The sequence below is a fragment of the Capra hircus genome, chromosome 5 (assembly GCF_001704415.2).
Source record: "Capra hircus breed San Clemente chromosome 5, ASM170441v1, whole genome shotgun sequence".
In the NCBI taxonomy this organism is placed as follows: Eukaryota; Metazoa; Chordata; class Mammalia; order Artiodactyla; family Bovidae; genus Capra; species Capra hircus.
This window is the reverse complement of record NC_030812.1, coordinates 81,044,630-81,065,426: the sequence shown is the minus strand read 5'-3', so window position 1 is coordinate 81,065,426 and position 20,797 is coordinate 81,044,630. Positions and strand designations below refer to the sequence as shown.

The 20,797-nt window shown below is 38.0% G+C and overlaps 1 protein-coding gene across 2 annotated transcripts in view; it reads left to right on the top strand.

Moving 5' to 3' along the window:
• ARNTL2 (aryl hydrocarbon receptor nuclear translocator like 2) overlaps positions 1-20,797 on the top strand; it is a 106,847-nt gene that overhangs the window by 78,354 nt on the left and 7,696 nt on the right. For both annotated transcript variants that reach the window (XM_018048376.1, XM_018048377.1), the window contains 5 exons: positions 2,898-3,138; positions 3,611-3,717; positions 3,874-4,024; positions 5,954-6,012; positions 7,200-7,308. In XM_018048376.1, the coding sequence (XP_017903865.1) occupies positions 2,898-3,138; positions 3,611-3,717; positions 3,874-4,024; positions 5,954-6,012; positions 7,200-7,308 (667 nt within the window). The remainder of the gene's footprint in view (positions 1-2,897; positions 3,139-3,610; positions 3,718-3,873; positions 4,025-5,953; positions 6,013-7,199; positions 7,309-20,797) is intronic.

Here is a 20,797-nt window from a genome sequence, read left to right as displayed (position 1 = left end):
TCCCCAGACAGCCATTTTGCTTTTTTGCATTTCTTTTCCATGGGGATGGTCTTGACCCCTGTCTCCTGTACAATGTCACGAACCTCATTCCATAGTTCATCAGGCACTCTATCTATCAGATCTAGTCCCTTAAATCTATTTCTCACTTCCACTGTATAATCATAAGGGATTTGATTTAGGTCATACCTGAATGGTCTAGCGGTTTTCCCTACTTTCTTCCATTTAAGTCTGAATTTGGTAATAAGGAGTTCATGATCTGAGCCACAGTCAGCTCCTGGTCTTGTTTTTGTTGACTGTATACAGCTTCTCCATCTTTGGCTGCAGAGAATATAATCAATCTGATTTCGGTGTTGGCCATCTGGTGATGTCCATGTGTAGTCTTCTCTTGTGTTGTTGGAAGAGGGTGTTTCCTATGACCAGTGCATTTCCTCGGCAAAACTCTTATTAGTCTTTGCCTGCTTCATTCCGCATTCCAAGGCCAAATTTGCCTGTTACTCCAGGTGTTTCTTGACTTCCTACTTTTGCATTCCAGTCCCCTAGAATGAAAAGGACATCTTTTTTTGGGTGTTAGTTCTAAAAGGTCTTGTAGGTCTTCATAAAACCGTTCAACTTCAGCTTCTTCAGCATTACTGGTTGGGGCATAGACTTGGATAACTGTGATATTGAATTGTATGCCTTGGAGACGAACAGAGATCATTCTATCGTTTTTTAGATTGCATCCAAGTACTGCACTTTGGACTCTTGTTGACCATGATGGCTACTCCATTTCTTCTGGAGATTCCTGCCCACAGTAGTAGATATAATGGTCATCTGAGTTAAATTCACCCATTCCAGTCCATTTTAGTTTGCTGATTCCTAGAATGTCTACATTCACCCTTGCCACCTCTTGTTTGACCACTTCCAATTTGCCTTGATTCATGGACCTGACATTTCAGGTTCCTATGCAATATTGCTCTCTACAGCATCGGATCTTGCTTCTGTCACCAGTCACATGCACAACTGGGTATTGTTTTTGTTTTGGCTCCATCCCTTCATTCTTTCTGGAGTTACGTCTCCACTGATCTCCAGTAGCATATTGGGCACCTACTGACCTGGGGAGTTCCTCTTTTGGTATCCTATCATTTTGCCTTTTCATGCTGTTCATGGGGTTCTCAAGGCAAGAATACTGAAGTGGCTTGCCATTCCTTTCTCCAGTGGACCACATTCTGTCAGACCTCTCCACCATGACGCGCCGTCTTGGGTTGCCCCACAGGCATGGCTTGGTTTCATTGAGTTAGACAAGGCTGTGGTCCTAGTGTGACTAGATTGACTAGTTTTCTGTGAGTATGGTTTCAGTGTGTCTCTCCTCTGATGCCCTCTTGCAACACCTACCATCTTACTTGGGTTTCTCTTACCTTGGGCTTGGGGTATCTCTTCACCGCTGCTCCAGCAAAGCACAGGCCCTGCTCCTTACCTTGGAGGAGGGGTATCTCCTTACCACTGCCATTTCTGACCTTCAATGTGGGATAGCTCCTCTAGGCCTTCCTGCACCTGCGCAGCCACCACTCCTGGGTTGCTCCTCCTGGCCGCTGGCCCTGGCCTCGGGCTTGGGGTGGCTCCTCAGGGTCACCGCCCCTGGCCTCGGGCGAGAGGTGGCTTCTCCCGGCCGCCCCTGACCTCGGAGGCGGGGTGTCTCCTCCTGGCCGCCACTGACCTCGGACGTGGGGTAGCTCCTCCTGGCCGCCGCCCTGTCCTCGGACGCAGGGTGTCTCCTCCTGGCCGCCACTGACCTCGGACGCGGGGTAGCTCCTCTTGGCCGTTCCTGCGCCGTAGCAGCCTGGCACTCTAGGCTGCTGCCCCTGACCTCGGACGTGGGTAGCTCCTCTCCGCCGCGGGGTAGTTCCTCTCGGCCACGTGCACAGGCCGGCCCTCGCAGCCGGCTGCACTCAGTGCGCCGGCCAGCCCTCGCAGCCCTCGGCAGCCAATAACACAGCCCATATCATCATCCATCAAAAAAATTTTTTTAAAGATTTGTAATAACAGTCTGAGCAAAAAGTGCCAACTTACAACAGTGACTATTCTGGTCTTTCCTAAATCTTATCACAAACAACTGTTTTTTTCCTCCCCTTTTTTTTACCTTTAAGTTAATTTTTTATAGATTGCCATAATCTGTATACTGCCTATCTTTTATACTGTTATTGTTTTCTTAAGCATTTCCTAATATTTGCACATATGGATTATTTCCAATTTTTAATTTTCCTGGTTGAATCTGTTTGATGAGTGTTTTCTTATTACTTAATTGCTAAAGTTTTTTTTTAATTTAGTTGTTTTATTTTTATATATTTTATGATAAATTTCTCTGAATGTTCTCTGTAATGTTTCTATATTATACCATGTATCTATTGGCCATTATAAATGCTAACATAAGAAATTTAAGAATATATTCATGTGTCCTTTAAATTTACGAATATAAATTATAATATACCAAAATTTAAATAAGCTGAAAATAATACTTCTGTAGCAAAGAACAAGGAGGGTATGAAGTTTAACAGTTTTTAACATATAAATTACTGCAATTTAAAAAATTAACTTGGAAATAATGAAATAGCTATGGATCTGTTTAAACTGAAATTAAAACAATCCTTTTGATGTAGGACATATAATTTAGTTCTTGGGAAAAGTAACCCATTAGGAATTAAGTTGTTAAGTAAACATGATCGATGCTTTCTTTTTAATGCCAACCTATTCCCTTTTCATATTTAGCATAAAAGCTATTTCATAGCAGAATTAGAACTAATATAAATGTCAGTGTAATGAATTTATTCATAATGATTGAAATGCTTTTAAAGTTTTAATCTTTTTTTAGTTTTATTGTGACATAGTTGACAAATACTCTTTTTTTTAAACTGTTGAATTAGATCATAGAAAATTCTGTACTATCCACTGCACTGGTTACTTGAGAAGCTGGCCTCCAAATATTGCTGGAATGGAAGAAGAAAGGGACAATAAGAAAGACAGGAGTGATTTCACCTGCCTTGTTGCCATTGGAAGACTACGTCCACATATTGTCCCACAGAACAGTAGCGAGATTAAAGTGAAACCAGCTGAATTTATTACCCGTTTTGCAGTTAATGGAAAATTTGTCTATGTTGATCAAAGGTAAACGTTTATTTGCCATACTGACTAGAGTTCAATGGGATATTTAAGGCTACTAAAGATGTGGCTTAGTAGCACGGCTGGATTTTTTTTTTTTTAAGCTTTAGAATAGGAAATAAAGCTTAAATGATATAAGGATATGGATACATATGTAACCAAATTGCAAACTTAAAATATCTCTTAGCCAGTGGTGCAGAAACCGTGCACGGCCTATGGCCACAGTTTTATTGGCACAGGGTGAGAATAGCATACTGTGGATTAGGTCAGTGGCCTCTGGAACAGCCTGGTGCCTGGGTGTTCATTCTGCTTTGCAACTCTAATCTGGGTCAAGGGCAGCCAAAGGGAGCCCAGTGAAGCTAAGGGTTACTCATCTCCTGGTCCACTTTTCCACTGTCCTGATGATGTATGGAGAAACAATCCTCCAGAAGGGGATACATTCACCAATTCTGAACTTTACTTTTAATTTTAAAACTAGGGCAACAGCAATTTTAGGATATCTGCCTCAGGAACTCTTGGGAACTTCTTGTTATGAATATTTTCATCAGGATGACCATAGTAATTTGACTGACAAGCACAAAGCAGGTATGCCTTGAGTGGGGTTGCCTTTTAGTACTTTTTAATTATAGTTTCAACTCTTAATTTTTCATTCCTGTGAAATCTGGACCTTGAGTTAATCCTTAGAGGACTGATTTATACAGTGGTAAACTGTTATGCTGATTATTATCTTTTCTTGTTAAGTTCTGCAGAGTAAAGAGAAAATATTTACAGATTCATACAAATTCAGAGCGAAAGATGGGTCTTTTGTAACTTTAAAAAGCCAGTGGTTTAGTTTCACAAATCCTTGGACCAAAGAACTGGAATATATTGTGTCTGTCAACACTTTAGTTTTGTAAGTAATATTTTATGTTGTTAAGACCTTTTTATTAATTTCAAATGAGTATCTTTGTTTCCCTCTTCTCATCTTGCTAAATCATTAAAACTATTTGATTCTCTGGCTCTATAACTTGAGTTAATGCCATTTGCAGCAACATGAGTAGACCTAGAGATTATCCTACTAAGTGAAGTAAGTCAGACAGAGAAAGACAAATATATGATGTCACTTACATATATTAATAGAATCTTAAAAATTATAAATATAGTAGAAACTAAATATTGTAAAGCAATTATACTCCAATTCAAAAAAATAAATTTTTTAAAAACATTCTCATCACAAGAATAAAAATTGTAACTATGCGTAATGACAGGTGCTAATTAGACTTTTGTGGTGAACATTTTTCAATATATGCAAATATTAAATCATTATCTTGTCTACCTGAAACTAATATAATGTTATATGTGAATTATATCTCAATACAAAGTTGAGATTTTACCCTCCAAAAAATTAATTAAAGAATGACACAAATGAACTTATTTACACAACAGAAAGAGACTCACATAGAAAACAAACTTATAGTTGCCAAAGAAGAAAGGGGGGGAATAAATTGGGAATTGATGATTAATAGATACGAACTACTGTATATAAAATAGATGAACAAGGACGTACTATATCAGAGAGAACTATATTCAATATCTTTTAATTATCTATGATATAATGGAAAAGAAACTGAAAAAGAAAATATATATGTGTGTGTAATCACTTTGCTAAACACATGAATCATTGTAAATCAACTATACTTCAATTAAAAAAAGAACCCATGTGATCCCCTGGCTTTGTAATGTGAGTATATGTTTTGTAACTTGAGTATATTATATATATATATATAATTCATTCACTGCTCATTTGTATTAGTTCTCAGAATTAAGCTAAATTTTGCCCTTTTGTAATAAATTCCTTTTGGCTTGGTATAAAATGTGACAGTAGATGCATTTATTCAGACAGTTTTTTCCTACCCTTCATGGCCTTCTTTTGTCCTTCCAAAAAACACTGTGGATGTGGCTTTAAACTGTTTATAATTGTAAGAAGGCTTCACTAGTGGCTCAAACGGTAAAGAATCCACCTGCCATGTGGCAGACCTGGGTTCCATCCCTGGCTTAGGAAGATCCCCCCGAGGAGGGCATGGCAACCCACTCCAGTATTCTTCTCTAGAGAATCCCCGTGGACAGAGGAGCCTGACAGTCCATGGGGTCGCAAAGACTCTTGTCAGACACAACTGAGCAACTATGCACACGAGCACGTAATTGTTAGAAGTCATTTTTGGCCTCCACATCATTTTTTCATGTCCATCTTCTAAACTTTGGAACCACATATACTTGTGTAAAAATATTTGGCTGAGGGATAATAAGCAGAAATCCAGACCATTCACTCCCTTCCAAGCCCTGGTCTATGGCTATGTCAGCCTAAAGAAAAAGCCAGCTTTCCTTGATATGCTCAATATGCTAGCATGGCCCCACTCCAAGTATTATTTTTCTATGTTCTATTTGAAATTGCTATAAGGTTTTATCAGTCCAATTCTATTTCCTTATCTAAAATATTTAGTTTTTTTAAAAGCCCCTCCAATCCTTAGTACCTGCAGTAAGTACTAATTACCCATCCTGATAATTCTATTACTCATCCCAATAATTCTTGCCTTCTTATCATTAGACTATGAACTGAGAATTTGTATCTGTGAGAACATATACATTACAGGGTAATATGGCATCTGGCAAAAGCCCTGGTACTTAGCACATCAATACCTTGGGATTGGTGGTAACGTTAACAATATGTGTATAAAACACTAATGGGTCAAGAACTGACCATTCAGATACACAGGGCTTAATGTAGTTGCTTTAACATTTTCCTTCACCTTAGAAAATCACCTATGATGTTTCTGAATTCTAGGGGACATAGTGATGCTGGAGAAACATCATTGCTTCCTTGCAGCTCTCAGTCATCAGAAGGTAAGCTTAGTTTTAGGTGTGAAGACTTATTACTAAGAAAGGTATCCTCTTTATCTGTCTTGGAGAGGGAAAAATTTCTAAGTGAACTTGAAAAGATTTCAGTGGGTTGAGTTATCCTCACCAGAATTCCCACAGTACTTTGGTCACACTTCTGTTATAATCTTATATTGTATTGTTCATTTAACTGGCTCACTCCTAGACTGTGAGTCGCTTAAGAGCAGAAATGGTGTTCTACTTATTATCAACCTCCAGCTGCTAGCATAGTTCCTTGTATATTAGAGCGCTCAAATGTCTGTTGGTCAAATTCATGAAAAGCACCAAGGGGAAGTTATTGCAGCTCTTCACCACAGGAATATGTTAATATTTTATTTGCATTAATTAATAAACATTGACATATTAGGAAATATTAAAAGTAGAGTCATATTCAGCCATAAAAAAGAATGAAATATTGCCGTTTGCAGCAATATGGATGGACCTAGAGATTGTCATACTAAGTGAAGTAAGCCAGAGAAAGACAAATATGATATCACTTATAGGTGGGATCTAAAAAAAATAATACACATAAACATATTTACAAAACAGAAATAGACTCACAGAGATAGAAAACAAATTTATGGTTACCACAGGGGAAATACAGGGGTTGAGAGGGATAAATTAGGAGTATGGGATTAACAGATACACACAGCTATATGTCAAATAATAAGAATTTCATATATAGCACAGGGAACTATAGTCAATATCTTGTAATAACCTATAATGGAAGAGAATCTGAAAAAGAATATATATATATATATACAGATATATGTACAGCTGAATCGGTTTGCTGTATACCTGGAACTAACAGTATTATAAATCAACTATACCTCAATAAAAGAAAAAAAACAGTATTGCTCTGCCTTTAGTGTGGAGGTTAAAGTGTGAAGAAACTGTCTGTACTCAAGGGTTATAGGTCATGATTGACCTCTCAATGACATCCCATATACTTAATTCACATCAGTCTTTATGAGCATCTTAAACCATTATGAGAATGTTTGTAAGGTAAGCATGAATGTTTCTAACATTTTAGGATGCAGCTGGTTTGTTTCTTTTAAAGAGGGAAATAGGAAATATATTTGAATTGAAAAAAATATATTGACCAAGTTATATACTTTTTAAAGTCCTCAGTTGAATCTTTTGTTATGATTTAGGATCCTCTAGACAGTCTTTTATTAGTGTGCCTGGAACGTCTACGGAAATATTACTTGGTGCTGGTAGTATCGGAACAGAAGTTGCAAGCGAACTTCTGGACTTACAAAGGTAATGTTTGATTACTGTAAATACTTTCACAAGTAGAATCTTCATCTTATTAACCATACAAATATTAAAAAATCAATAGCTTTCCTATATGCAAACAGTAACCAGTTTAATAACATAATGGAAGAGATCACTTTTATAGTAGCAACTTAGTTTGTAAAGTCCTTCCTAGACATCGCACAGAACCTGGAATTCATTAAGATAAAAATGGATAAATTTAATTGTATAAAAACTCAAACATAACTATAACCATTGTAATTAACAAGGTTAAAAGACAAATTATAAGCCATAGAAAATGTTTATATTACATAGGATAAAATATACTAATTATCCTAATATATGAAACTTTTGACTGTGTGGATCACAACAAACTGGAAAATTCTTAAAGAGATGGGAATACCAGACCACCTGACCTGCCTCCTGAGAAATCTGTATGCAGGTCAGTAAGCAACAGTTAGAACTGGACATGGAACAGGATACTGGTTCCAAATTGGGAAAGGAGTATGTCAAGGCTGTATATTGTCACCCTGCTTATTTAACTTATATGCAGAGTACATCATGAGAAATGCTGGACTGGATGAAGCACAAGCTGGAATCAAGTTGCTGGGAGAGATATCAATAACCTCAGATATGCAGATGACACTACCCTTATGGCAGAAAGTGAAGAGGAACTAAAAAGCCTCTTGATGAAAGTAAAAGAGAAGAGTGAAAAAGTTGGCTTAAAGCTCAACACTGCAGATGGTGATTACAGCAATGAAATTAACAGATGCTTGCTCCTTGTAAGAAAAGCTGTGACCAACCTAGACAGCATATTTTGAGCATTACTTTGCTAGAATGTGAGATGAGTGTAATTGTGCGGTAGTTTGAGCATCCTTTGGCATTGCCTTTCTTTGGGACTGGAATGAAAACTGACCTCTTCCAGTCCTGTGGCCACTGCTGAGTTTGCCAAATTTGCTGGCATACTGAGTACAGCACTTTCACAGCATCATCTTTTAGGATTTGAAATAGCTCCACTGGAATTCCATCACCTTCACTAGCTTTGTTCGTAGTGATGCTTTCCAAGGCCCACTTGACTTCACATTCCAGAATGTTTGGCTCTAGGTGAGTGATCACACCATCGTGATTATCTGGGTTGTGAAGATCTTTTTTGTACAGTTCTTCTGTGTATTCTTACCACCTCTTCATAATGTCTTCTGCTTCTGTTATGTCTATACCATTTCTGTCCTTTATCGAGCCCATCTTTACATGAAATGTTCCCTTGGTATCTCTAATTTTCTTGAAGAGATCTCTAGTCCTTCCCATTCTGTTGTTTTCCTCTATTTCTTTGCATTGATCACTGAGGAAGGCTTTCTTATCTCTCCTTTCTATTCTTTGGAACTCTGCATTCAGATGCTTATATCTTTCCTTTTCTCCTTTGCTTTTCACTTCTCTTATTTTCACAGCTATTTATAAGGCCTCCTCAGACAGCCATTTTGCTTTTTTGCATTTCTTTTCCATGGGGATGGTCTTGATCCCTGTCTTCTGTACAATGTCACAAACCTCATTCCATAGTTCATCAGGCACTCTATCTGTCAAATCTAGGCCCTTAAATCTATTTGTCACTTCCACTGTATAATCATAAGGGATTTGATTTAGGTCATACCTGAATGGTCTAGTGGTTTTCCCTACTTTCTTCAATTTAAGTCTGAATTTGGCAATAAGGCGTTCATGATCTGAGCCACAGTCAGCTCCCGGTCTTGTTTTTGCTGACTGTATGGAGCTTCTCCAACTCTGGCTGCAAAGAATATAATCAATCTGATTTCAGTGTTGACCATCTGGTGATGTCCATGTGTAGAGTCTTCTCTTGTGTTGTTGGAAGGGAGTGTTTGCTATGACCAGTGCATTTTCTTGACAAAACTCTGTTAGCCTTTGGCCTGCTTCATTCTGTATTCCAAGGGCAAATTTGCCTGTTACTTCAGGTGTTTCCTGACTTCCAACTTTTGCATTCCATGCACGTAAGAAGACTCTTGTGAGTCCCTTGGACTGCAAGGAGATCCAGCCAGTCCATCCTAAAGGAGATCAGTCCTGGGTGTTCATTGGAAGGACTGATGCTGAGGCTGAAACTCCAATACTTTGGCCACCTCATGCAAAGTGTTGACTCATTGGGATGGATTGGGGGCAGGAGGAGAAGGGGACAACAGAGGATGAGATGGCTGGATGGCATCACCAACTTGATGCACATGAGTTTGGGTGAACTCTGGGAGTTGGTGATGGACAGGGAGGACTGGCGTGCTACGATTCATGGTGTCACAAAGAGTTGGACATGACTGAATGACGGAACTGAACTGAACTGAACTGAGACAGCATATTAAAAAGCAGAGACATTGCTTTGCCAACAAAGGTCCGTCTAGTCAAAGTGATGGTTTTGCCAGTAGTCATGTGTGGATGTGAGAGTTGGACTATAAAGAAAGCTGAGTGCCAAAGAATCGATACTTTGGAACTGTGGTGTTGGAGAAGACTCTTGAGAGTCCCTTGGACTGCAAGGAGATCCAACCAGTCCATCCTAAAGGAAATCAGTCCTGAATATTCATTGGAAGGACTGATGCTAAAGCTGAAACTCCAATACTTTGGCCACCTGATGCTCAGAACTGACTCATTGGAAAAGACCCTAATGCTGGGAAAGATTGAAGGCAGGAGGAGAAGGGGACTACAGAAGATGAAATGGTTGGATGGCATCACCAACTCGATGGATATGAGTCTGAGTAAACTCCGGGAGGTGGGTGATGGACAGGGAGGCCTGGCGTGCTGCAGTCCATGGGGTCACAGAGAGTCAGACATGACTGAGCGACTGAACTTAACTGATGAATAATTTTATAGTATAAAGTTATTGAATGTTACATTAAACTTTATATATCATAAATTTTATATAATTTTATATTTAAAACTTTATGGGTAGTATAAAGAATACAGTTGTCAAGGAAGTTTTAAAAATAGCTCCATATTTTAAAAAAAGTTGGAGAGTAGACTTGAAAAAAAAATGGCCAAGAAACTTTAAAAATTGCTCAACCCCTCTCATAGTTAAAATTATATATATGTATATATATATACACACACACACAAAATTAAATGATAATAAGATACCCATTTTCATTTAGGAGATTGTCAAAAGTTTGCAAGTTTGATAATATTGGTGAGAGTGCAAGGAAACAGTCAAACTGTGCATGGGAGCATAAATTAGTGAAGGCTCTTGGAGGGTAATTTAATAATACCCATCAAAAATGTAGTTGTATATAATCATAGACTCAACAACCCTACCTCAGAAGCAAATATTCTTTTACAACTGCAAAATGATCCATGAATAAGACTGTTCCTTGCTGCACTTGTCTACAGTAGGGATTTAAATATTTATCATAACCACAACTTATTATGGTGTATCCATACAGTGTTATACTTTGCAACAGTTAAATATTAGGTAGCTCTATTTATGCCAAAATGGAAAGAACTTTATATGGTTAATAGAAAAAAAGCACAGAAATAGAACAAAAGAATAGTGTTATGGGCTTCCCTGGTGGCTCAGACAGTAAAACATCTGCCTGTAATGAAGGAGACCTGGGTTTGATTTCTGGGTCAGGAAGATCCCCTGGAGAAGGAAATGGCAACCCAACCAGTTCTCTTGCCTGGAATATTCCATGGAGAGAGGAGCCTGGTAGGCAATAGTCCATGGAATTGCAAAGAGTCAGACAGAACCGAGCAGCTTCACTTTCACTTTCATAAGAAAGAAAACATACCTGTGGATATATGTGAATATGCATATATGCAGGCCCATAATTACTCATCTAGGCAGGTTTTAAACAAATTTTGAACTCAGAATTTCCTTAGATTTTAGAAAAATAATGTTTTGGAATTCAAGTTTTAAGAAATAGGTATCAGTTCAGTTCAGTTCAGTCGCTCAGTCGTGTCCGACTCTTTGCGACCCCATGAATCGCAGCACGCCAGGTCTCAGTGTCCATCACCAACACCCGGAGTTCACTCAGACTCACATCCATCGAGTCCGTGATGCCACCCAGCCATCTCATCCTTGGTCGTCCCCTTCTCCTCCTGCCCCCAATCCCTCCCAGCATCAGAGTCTTTTCCAATGAGTCAACTCTTCGCATGAGGTGGCCAAAGTACTGGAGCTTCAGCTTCAACATCATTCCTTCCAAAGAAATCCCAGGGCTGATCTCCTTCAGAATGGGATGGTTGTATCTCCTTGCAGTCCAAGGGACTCTCAAGAGTCTTCTCCAACACCACAGTTCAAAAGCATCAGTTCTTCGGCGCTCAGCCTTCTTCACAGTCCAACTCTCACATCCATACATAACCACAGGAAAAACCATAGCCTTGACTAGACGGACCTTAGTCGGCAAAGTAATATCTCTGCTTTTGAATATGCTATCTAGGTAGGTCATAACTTTTCTTCAAAGGAGTAAGCATCTTTTAATTTCATGGCTGCAATCACCATCTGCAGTGATTTTGGAGCCCCCCAAAATAAAGTGTGACACTGTTTCTACTGTTTCCCCATCTATTTCCCATGAAGTGATGGGACCGGATGCCATGATCTTCGTTTTCTGAATGTTGAACTTTAAGCCAACTTTTTTGCTCTCCTCTTTCACTTACATCAAGAGGCTTTTTAGCTCCTCTTCACTTTCTGCCATAAGGGTGGTGTCATCTGCATATCTGATGTTATTGATATTTCTCCTGGCAATCTTAATTCCAGCTTGTGTTTCTTCCAATCCAGCATTTCTCATGATGTAGTCCGCATAAAAGTTAAATAAGCAGGGTGACAATATACAGCCTTGAAGGACTCCTTTTCCTATTTGGAACCAGTCTGTTGTTCCTTGTCCAATTCTAACTGTTGCTTCCTGACCTGCATATAGGTTTCTCAAGAGGCAGGTTAGGTGGTCTGGTATTCCCATCTCTTTCAGAATTTTCCACAGTTTCTTGTGATCCACACAGTCAAAGGCTTTGGCATGGTCAATAAAGCAGAAATAGATGTTTTTCTGGAACTCTCTTGCTTTTTCCATGATCCAGCAGATGTTGGCAATTTGATCTCTGGTTCCTCTGCCTTTTCTAAAACCAGCTTGAACATCAGGGAGTTCATGGTTCACATATTGCTGAAGCCTGGCTTGGAGAATTTTGAGCATTACTTTACTAGCATGTGAGATGAGTGCAATTGTGTGGTAGTTTGAGCATTCTTTGGTGTTGCCTTTCTTTGGGATTGGAATAAAAACTGACCTTTTCCAGTCATGTGGCCACTGCTGAGTTTTCCAAATTTGCTGGCATATTGTGTGCAGTACTTTCACAGCATCATCTTTCAGGATTTGAAAGAGCTCCACTGGAATTCCATCACCTCCACTAGTTTTGTTCATAGTGATGCTTTCTAAGGCCCACTTGACTTCACATTCCAAGATGTGTGACTCTAGATTAGTGATCACATCATCATGATTATCTGGATCATGAAGATCTTTTTTTACGGTTCTTCCGTGTATTCTTGCCACCTCTTCTTAATATCTTCTGCTTCTGTTAGGTCCATACCATTTCTGTCCTTTATCGAGCCCATCTTTGCATGAAATGTTCCCTTGGTATCTCTAATTTTCTTGAAGAGATCTCTAGTCCTTCCCATTCTGTTGTTTTCCTCTATTTCTTTGCATTGATTGCTAAAGAAGGCTTTCTTAACTCTCTTTGCTATTCTTTGGAACTCTGCATTCAGATGCTTATATCTTTCCTCTTCTCCTTTGCTTTTCACCTCTCTTTTCACAGCTATTTATAAGGGCTCCTCAGACAGCCATTTTGCTTTTTTGCATTTCTTTTCCATGGGGATGGTCTTGATCCCTGTCTCCTGTACAGTGTCACAAACCTCATTCCATAGTTCATCAGGCACTCTGTCTATCAAATCTAGGCCCTTAAATCTATTTGTCACTTCCATTGTATAATCATAAGGGATTTGATTTAAGTCATACCAGAAAACAGCTATATCATGGGCAGTACCCCATAAAAATTAAATCAATATTTCTCCAGTGAGAAGTATTTACAGATTAAGTGGTGAAGTGTCTAGGAGGAAAGGGGAAGTATGAGTTTGGGTTAAATACATTTAACAAGATTAAAAGGACAGTTTTTTAAAAATTAATTTATTTTTAAATGAAACAAGGGATTGCATTGAATTTGTAAATTGCTTTGGGTAGTATACTCATTTTCACTATATTGATTCTTCCAATCCATGAACATGGTATATTTCTCCATCTATTAGTGTCCTCTTTGATTTCTTTCATCAATGTTTTATAGTTTTCTATATATAGGTCTTTAGTTTCTTTAGGTAGATATATTCCTAAGTATTTTATTCTTTTCGTTGCAATGGCGAATGGAATTGTTTCCTTAATTTCTTTTTCTACTTTCTCATTATTAATGTATAGGAATGCAAGGGATTTCTGTGTGTTGATTTTATATCCTGCAACTTTACTATATTCATTGATTAGCTCTAGTAACTTTCTGGTGGAGTCTTTAGGGTTTTCTATGTAGAGGATCATGTCATCTGCAAATAGTGAGAGTTTACTTCTTCTTTTCCAATTTGGATTCCTTTTATTTCTTTTTCTGCTCTGATTGCTGTGGCCAAAACTTCCAGAACTATGTTGAATAGTAGTGGTGAAAGTGGGCACCCTTGTCTTGTTCCTGACTTTAGGGGAAATGCTTTCAATTTTTCACCATCGAGGAGAATGTTTGCTGTGGGTTTGTCATATATAGCTTTTATTATGTTGAGGTATGTTCCTTCTATTCCTGCTTTCTGGAGAGTTTTTATCATAAATGGATGTTGAATTTTGTCAAAGGCCTTCTCTGCATCTATTGATATAATCATATGGCTTTTATTTTTTGATTTGTTAGTGTGGTGAATTACATTGATTGATTTGTGGATATTGAAGAATCCTTGCATCCCTGGGATAAAGCCCACTTGGTCATGGTGTATGATCTTTTTAATGTGTTGTTGGATTCTGATTGCTAGAATTTTATTGAGGATTTAATGAGTATACTACCCAAAGCAATTTACAAATTCAATGCAATCCCTATCAAGCTACCAGCAACATTTTTCACAGAACTAGAACAAATAATTTCAAGATTTGTATGGAAATACAAAAAACCTCAAATAGCCAAAGCAATCTTGAGAAAGAAGAATGGAACTGGAGGAATCAGCTTGCCTGACTTCAGGCTCTACTACAAAGCCACAGTCATCAAGACAGTATGGTACTGGCACAAAGACAGAAATATAGATCAATGGAACAAAATAGAAAGCCCAGAGATAAATCCACACACATATGGACACCTTATGTTTGACAAAGGAGGCAAGAATATACAATGGAGTAAAGACAATCTCTTTAACAAGTGGTACTGGGAAAACTGGTCAACCACTTGTAAAAGAATGAAACTAGATCACTTTCTAACACCGCACACAAAAATAAACTCAAAATGGATTAAAGATCTAAAAAGACCAGAAACTATAAAACTCCTAGAGGAGAACATAGACAAAACACTCTCCAACATAAATCACAGCAGGATCCTCTACGATCCACCTCCCAGAATTCTGGAAATAAAAGCAAAAATAAACAAATGGGATCTAATTAAAATTGTTGTTCTGCACAACAAAGGAAAATATAAGCAAGGTGAAAAGACAGCCTTCTGAATGGGAGAAAATAATAGCAAATGAAACAACTGATAAACAACTAATCTCAAAAATATACAAGCAACTTATGCAACTCAATTCCAGAAAAATAAATGACCCAATCAAAAAATGGGCCAAAGAACTAAATAGACATTTCTCCAAAGAAGACATACAGATGGCTAACAAACACATGAAAAGATGCTCAACATCACTCATTATTAGAGAAACGCAAATCAAAACCACAATGAGGTACCACTTCACACCAGTCAGAATGGTTGCGATCCAAAAATCTGCAAGCAATAAATGCTGGAGAGGGTGTGGAGAAAAGGGAACCCTCCTACACTGTTGGTGGGAATGCAAACTAGTGCAACCACTGTGGAAAACAGTGTGGAGATTCCTTAAAAAATTGCAAATAGAACTGCCATATGACCCAGCAATCCCACTGCTGGGCATACACACCGAGGAAACCAGAATTGAAAGAGACACATGTACCCCAATGTTCATCGCAGCACTGTTTATAATAGCCAGGACATGGAAGCTACCTAGATGTCCATCAGCAGATGAATGGATAAGAAAGCTGTGGTACATATACACAATGGAGTATTACTGAGCCATTAAAAAGAATACATTTGAATCGGTTCTGATGAGATGGATGAAACTGGAGCCGATTATACAGAGTGAAGTAAGCCAGAAAGAAAAACACCAATACAGTATACTAACACATATATATGGAATTTAGAAAGATGGCAATGATGACCCTGTATGCAAGACAGCAAAAGAGACACAGATGTGTATAGCGGACTTCTGGACTCAGAGGGAGAGGGAGAGGGTGGGATGATTTGGGAGAATGGCATTGAAACATGTATACTATCATGTAAGAATCAAATCACCAGTCTATGTCCAATGCAGGATACAGCATGCTTGGGGCTGGTGCATGGGGATGACACAGATGGATGTTGTGGGGAGGGAGGTGGGAGGGGGGTTCATGTTTGGGATTGCATGTACACCCGTGGTGGATTCATGTCAATGTATGGCAAAACCAATACAGTATTGTAAAATAAAGTAAAAAAAAAAAATAAATGAAACAAGGATGAATATTTTTAATGACAAAAGGTACAATACACAAAGGAAATAGACATCATAAACCATTAGACATCTAACAACAAAGAAACAAAGAACTTAAAGCAAAAATCAGAAGAAAAAGATATAATCAGCAGCCACAGCCACCCGTGTTGCTTCCCTGATTCATGGTTGTGAGTGCTCTGGACTTGGCACCTCTGGAGGGAATGGCCAATGAGCCTGCATCTCAAGTCTGTGTGATTTGAGGCTGGGCTGCTGTGGCTGCCTCCTTCTGGTGCCTGGGCCACCCTGATAAGCAAGGCTAGGACAAAGCAGGTTGACCAGCACACGTCTGGATATCTTGGCTGGGGAGGATGGGAGGAGGCCGAGGGGATCATGTCCAGGAGGAAACTCCACCTCTCCACCACTGAACATATCATCAAAGAGATCAAGCCCTGAGCCTTTGGAGTGGGAGCACTGATTCCAAGACCCTAGACTACCAGAGAATTAACCCTAGAGAGTATCAAATAGTGAGAACTCACACAAAGGAAACCACTGAATACAAGACCCAGCATCACTCAACTACCAGTAGCACCCTGTGCAGGACGCCTCATCTAAACAATAAACAAAGCAAAATACAAACCCAGTCATCAGTAGACAGGATTACCGCCTCACTCAGCCTTGCCCATCAGAGGAAAAACAAACAAGCAAACAAACAAAAACTCAGCACAAATCTCACCCTATAGGAAGCTTACACAAACTATTGGACCAAACTTACCAGGGCCAAAAGGAAGAAAGAATTCAGCCTTGAAGACTGGAAAAAGGATACCTCAAACACAGTAAGTTAAAAAAAGATAATGAAAAGGCAGAAAAATATTACACAAATGAAGGAACAAACTAGAAACACAGAAATCCAAATATTTGAAGAGGAAATAGGCAAACTACCTGAAAAAGAATTCAGAATAATGATAGTAAAGATGATCAAAAACCTTGAAAACAAAATGGAGAAAATGCAAGAATCAATTAACAAAGACCTAGAAGAATTAAAGAATAAACATACAGAGACAAACAATTACTGAAATTAAAAATACTCTAGAATGGACCAATAGCAGAATATCTGAAGAATTGAGGATAGTCTCAGAAACGTCTGGGGCAATATCAAACACACCAACATTAGAATAATAGGGGTCCCAGAAGAAGAAGAGAAAAAGAAGGGGTATGAGAAAATGTTTGAAGAGATTATAGTTGAAAATTTCCCTAACATGGAAAAGAAAATAGTCAGTCAAGTCCAAGAGACACAAAGACTCCCATACAGGATAAACCCAAGAAGAAATACACCACAACACATACTAAAACAGACAAAGGCTAAACATACAAAGAAAGAATATTAAAAGCAGCAAGGGAAAAGCAACAAGTAACATACAAGGGAAATCCCATATGCTTAACAGCTGATCATTCAGCAGAAACTGCAGGCCAGAAGGGAATGGCAGGATATATTTAAAGTACTGAAAGGGAAAAAATCTACAACCAAGATTACTGTGCCCATCAAGGACCTCATTCAAAACTGATGGAGAAATCAAAAGCTTTTCAGACAAGCAAAAGTTAAGAAAATTCAGTACCACCAAACCAGCTTTGCAACAAATGTTAAGCAGACTTACATAATCAAGAGATACAAGAGAAGAGAAAGATCTACAGAAACAAACCCCAAACAATTAAGAAAATGGAAATAGGAACATATATATCAATAATTATTTTAAATGTAAGTGGATTAAATGCTCCAACCAAAAGACACAGACTGGCTGAATAGATACATAAACAAAACCCATATATATGCTGTTTACAAGAAACCCACTTCAGACCTAAAGACATATATAGGCTGAAAATGAGAAGATGGAAAAATACATTCCATGCAAATGGGAAGCAAGAGAAAGCTGGAATAGCAACCCTCATATCAGACAAAATAGACCTTAAAATAAAGAAGATTACAAGAGATAAGGAAGGACAGTACATAATGATCAAGGTATCAATCCAAGAGGAAAACATAACAATTGTAAATATCTATGCACCTATATCCTTAACAAAATTTTAGCAAACAGAGTTCTGCAACACATCAAAAAGCTCATACACCATAATCAAGTTGGGTTTATTCCAGGGATGCAAGGATTCTTCAATATATGCAAATCAATCAATGTGATATACTATATTAACAAATTGAAAGATAAAAGCCATGTGATAATCTCAATAGATGTAGAAAAGGCCTTTGACAAAATTCAGCACCTATTTATGATTAAAACTCTCCCCAAAAAATGGGCATAGAAGGAACCTGCCTCAACACAGTAAAGGCCATATATGATAAACCTACAGCAAACATTATTCTCAATGGCGAAAAACTGAAAGCATTCCCCCTAAAATCAGGAACAAGACAAGGGTGTCCACTTTCACCACTGTTATTCAACTTTGTTCTGGAAGTACTAGCTACAGCAATCAGAGAAGAAAAAGAAATAAATTCAGATGGGAAAAGAAATAAAGCTCTCACTGTTTGCAGTTGACATGAAACTGTACATAGAAAACCCTAAAGATAGTATCAGAAAACTACTAGAGTTAATCAGTGAATTTAGAAAAGTTGCAGGATACAAAATCAATATGCAGATATCACTTGCATTTCTATATACTAACAATGAAAAATCAGAAAGAGAAATTAAGGAACAAATCCCATTCACCATTGCAAATAAAGAATTAAATATCTAGGAATAAACTTACCTAGGAAGACAAAAGAACTGTACATAGAAAATTATAAGACACTGATGAAAGAAATCGAAGATGACATAAACAGATGGAGAGATATTCCATGTTCCTGGGTAGGAAAAATCGATATTGTGAAAATGACTACACTACCAAACACAATCTGCAGATTCAGTGTGATCCCTATCAGATTACCAATGGCATTTTTCACAGAACTAGAACAAAAAATTTCACAATTCATATGAAAACACAAAAGACTCCAAATAGCCAAAGCAGTCTTGAGAAAGAAGAATGGAGCTGGAGGAATCAACCTTCCCGACTTCAGATTATACTGTAAAGCTACAGTCATCAAAACAGTATGATACTGGCACAAAAACAGAAATATAGACCAATGGAACAAGACAGAAAGCCCAGAAATAAACCCATGCACCTATGGGTACCTTACTTTCAACAAAGGAGGCAAGAATATACAATGGGGCAAAGTCACCCTCTTCAATCAATGGTGCTGGGGAAACTGGAGAGCTACATGTAAACAAATGAAATTAGAACACTTCCTAACACCATACACAAAGATAAACTCAAAATGGGTTAAAGATCTAAATGTAAGAAGAGAAACTATAAAACTCTTAGAGGAAAACATAGGCAGAACACTCGATAACATAAATCAAAGCAAGATCCTCTATGACCCACCTCCTAGAGTAATGGAAATAAAAACAAAAGTAAACAGGTGGGGCTTGATTAAACTTAAAAGCTTTTGCACAGCCAAGGAAACCATAAGCAAGGTAAAAAGACAACCCTCAGAATGGGAGAAAATAATAGGAAATGAAACAACTGACAAAGGATTAATTTCCAAAATATACAAAACAGCGCATACAACTCAATACCAGAAAAACAAACAACCCAATCAAAAAGTGAGAAAAAGACCTTAGCAGACATTTCTCCAAAGGAGACATACAGATGGCTAACAAACACATGAAAAGATGCTTAACATCGCTCATTTTTAGGGAAATGCAAATCAAAACTACAATGAGATAGCAGCTCACACCCGTCAGAATGATAATCATCAAATCATGTACAAACAATAAATGCTGGAGAGGGTGTGGAGAAAAGGGAACGCTCTTGCACTGTTGGTGGGAATATAAATCTATACAGTCACTATGGAAGCTGGTATAGAGATTCCTTAAAAAACTAGGAATAAAATCACCATATGACCAAGCAATCCCTCTCCTAGGCATATACCCTGAGGAAACCAAAATTGAAAAAGACACATGTATCCCATTGTTCATTGCAGCACTATTTCCAATAGCTAGAACATGGAAGCAACCTAGATGTCCATTGACAGAAGAATGGATAAAGAAGTTGTGCTAGAACATGGAAGCAACCTAGATGTCCATTGACAGATGAATGGATAAAGAAGTTGTGGCACATACACACAATGGAATATTACTCAGCCATAAAAAGAATGCTTTTGAGTCAGTTCTAAGGAGGTGGATGAACCTAGAACCTATTATACAGAGTGAAGTAAGTCAGAAAGAGAAAGATAAATATCATATTCTAATGCATATGTATGGAATCTAGAAAAATGGTACTGAAAATTTTATTTACAGAGTGGCAGTGGAGAAACAGACATAGAGAATAGACTTATGGACATGGGGAGAGGGGAGGAGAGGGTGAGATGTATGGAAAAAGTAGCATGGAAACTTACATTACCATATGTCAAATAGATAGCCGACAGGAATTTGTTGTATGGCTCAGGAAACTCAAACAGGGGCTCTGTATCAACTTAGAGGGATGGGATGGGGAGGGAAAAGAGAGGGAAGTTCAAAAGAGAGGAAATATATGTATACCTATGGCTGATTCATGTTGAGATTTACAGAACACAACAAAATTCTGTAAAGCAATTATCCTTCAATAAAAAATAAATTATAAAAGATATATAATCATAAAGAAATAATATAATCATGGTGAGACATATTAACATTTCTCTGAGAATATCTTATCAAATGCAGAAAAAATAAGAATAGGAGC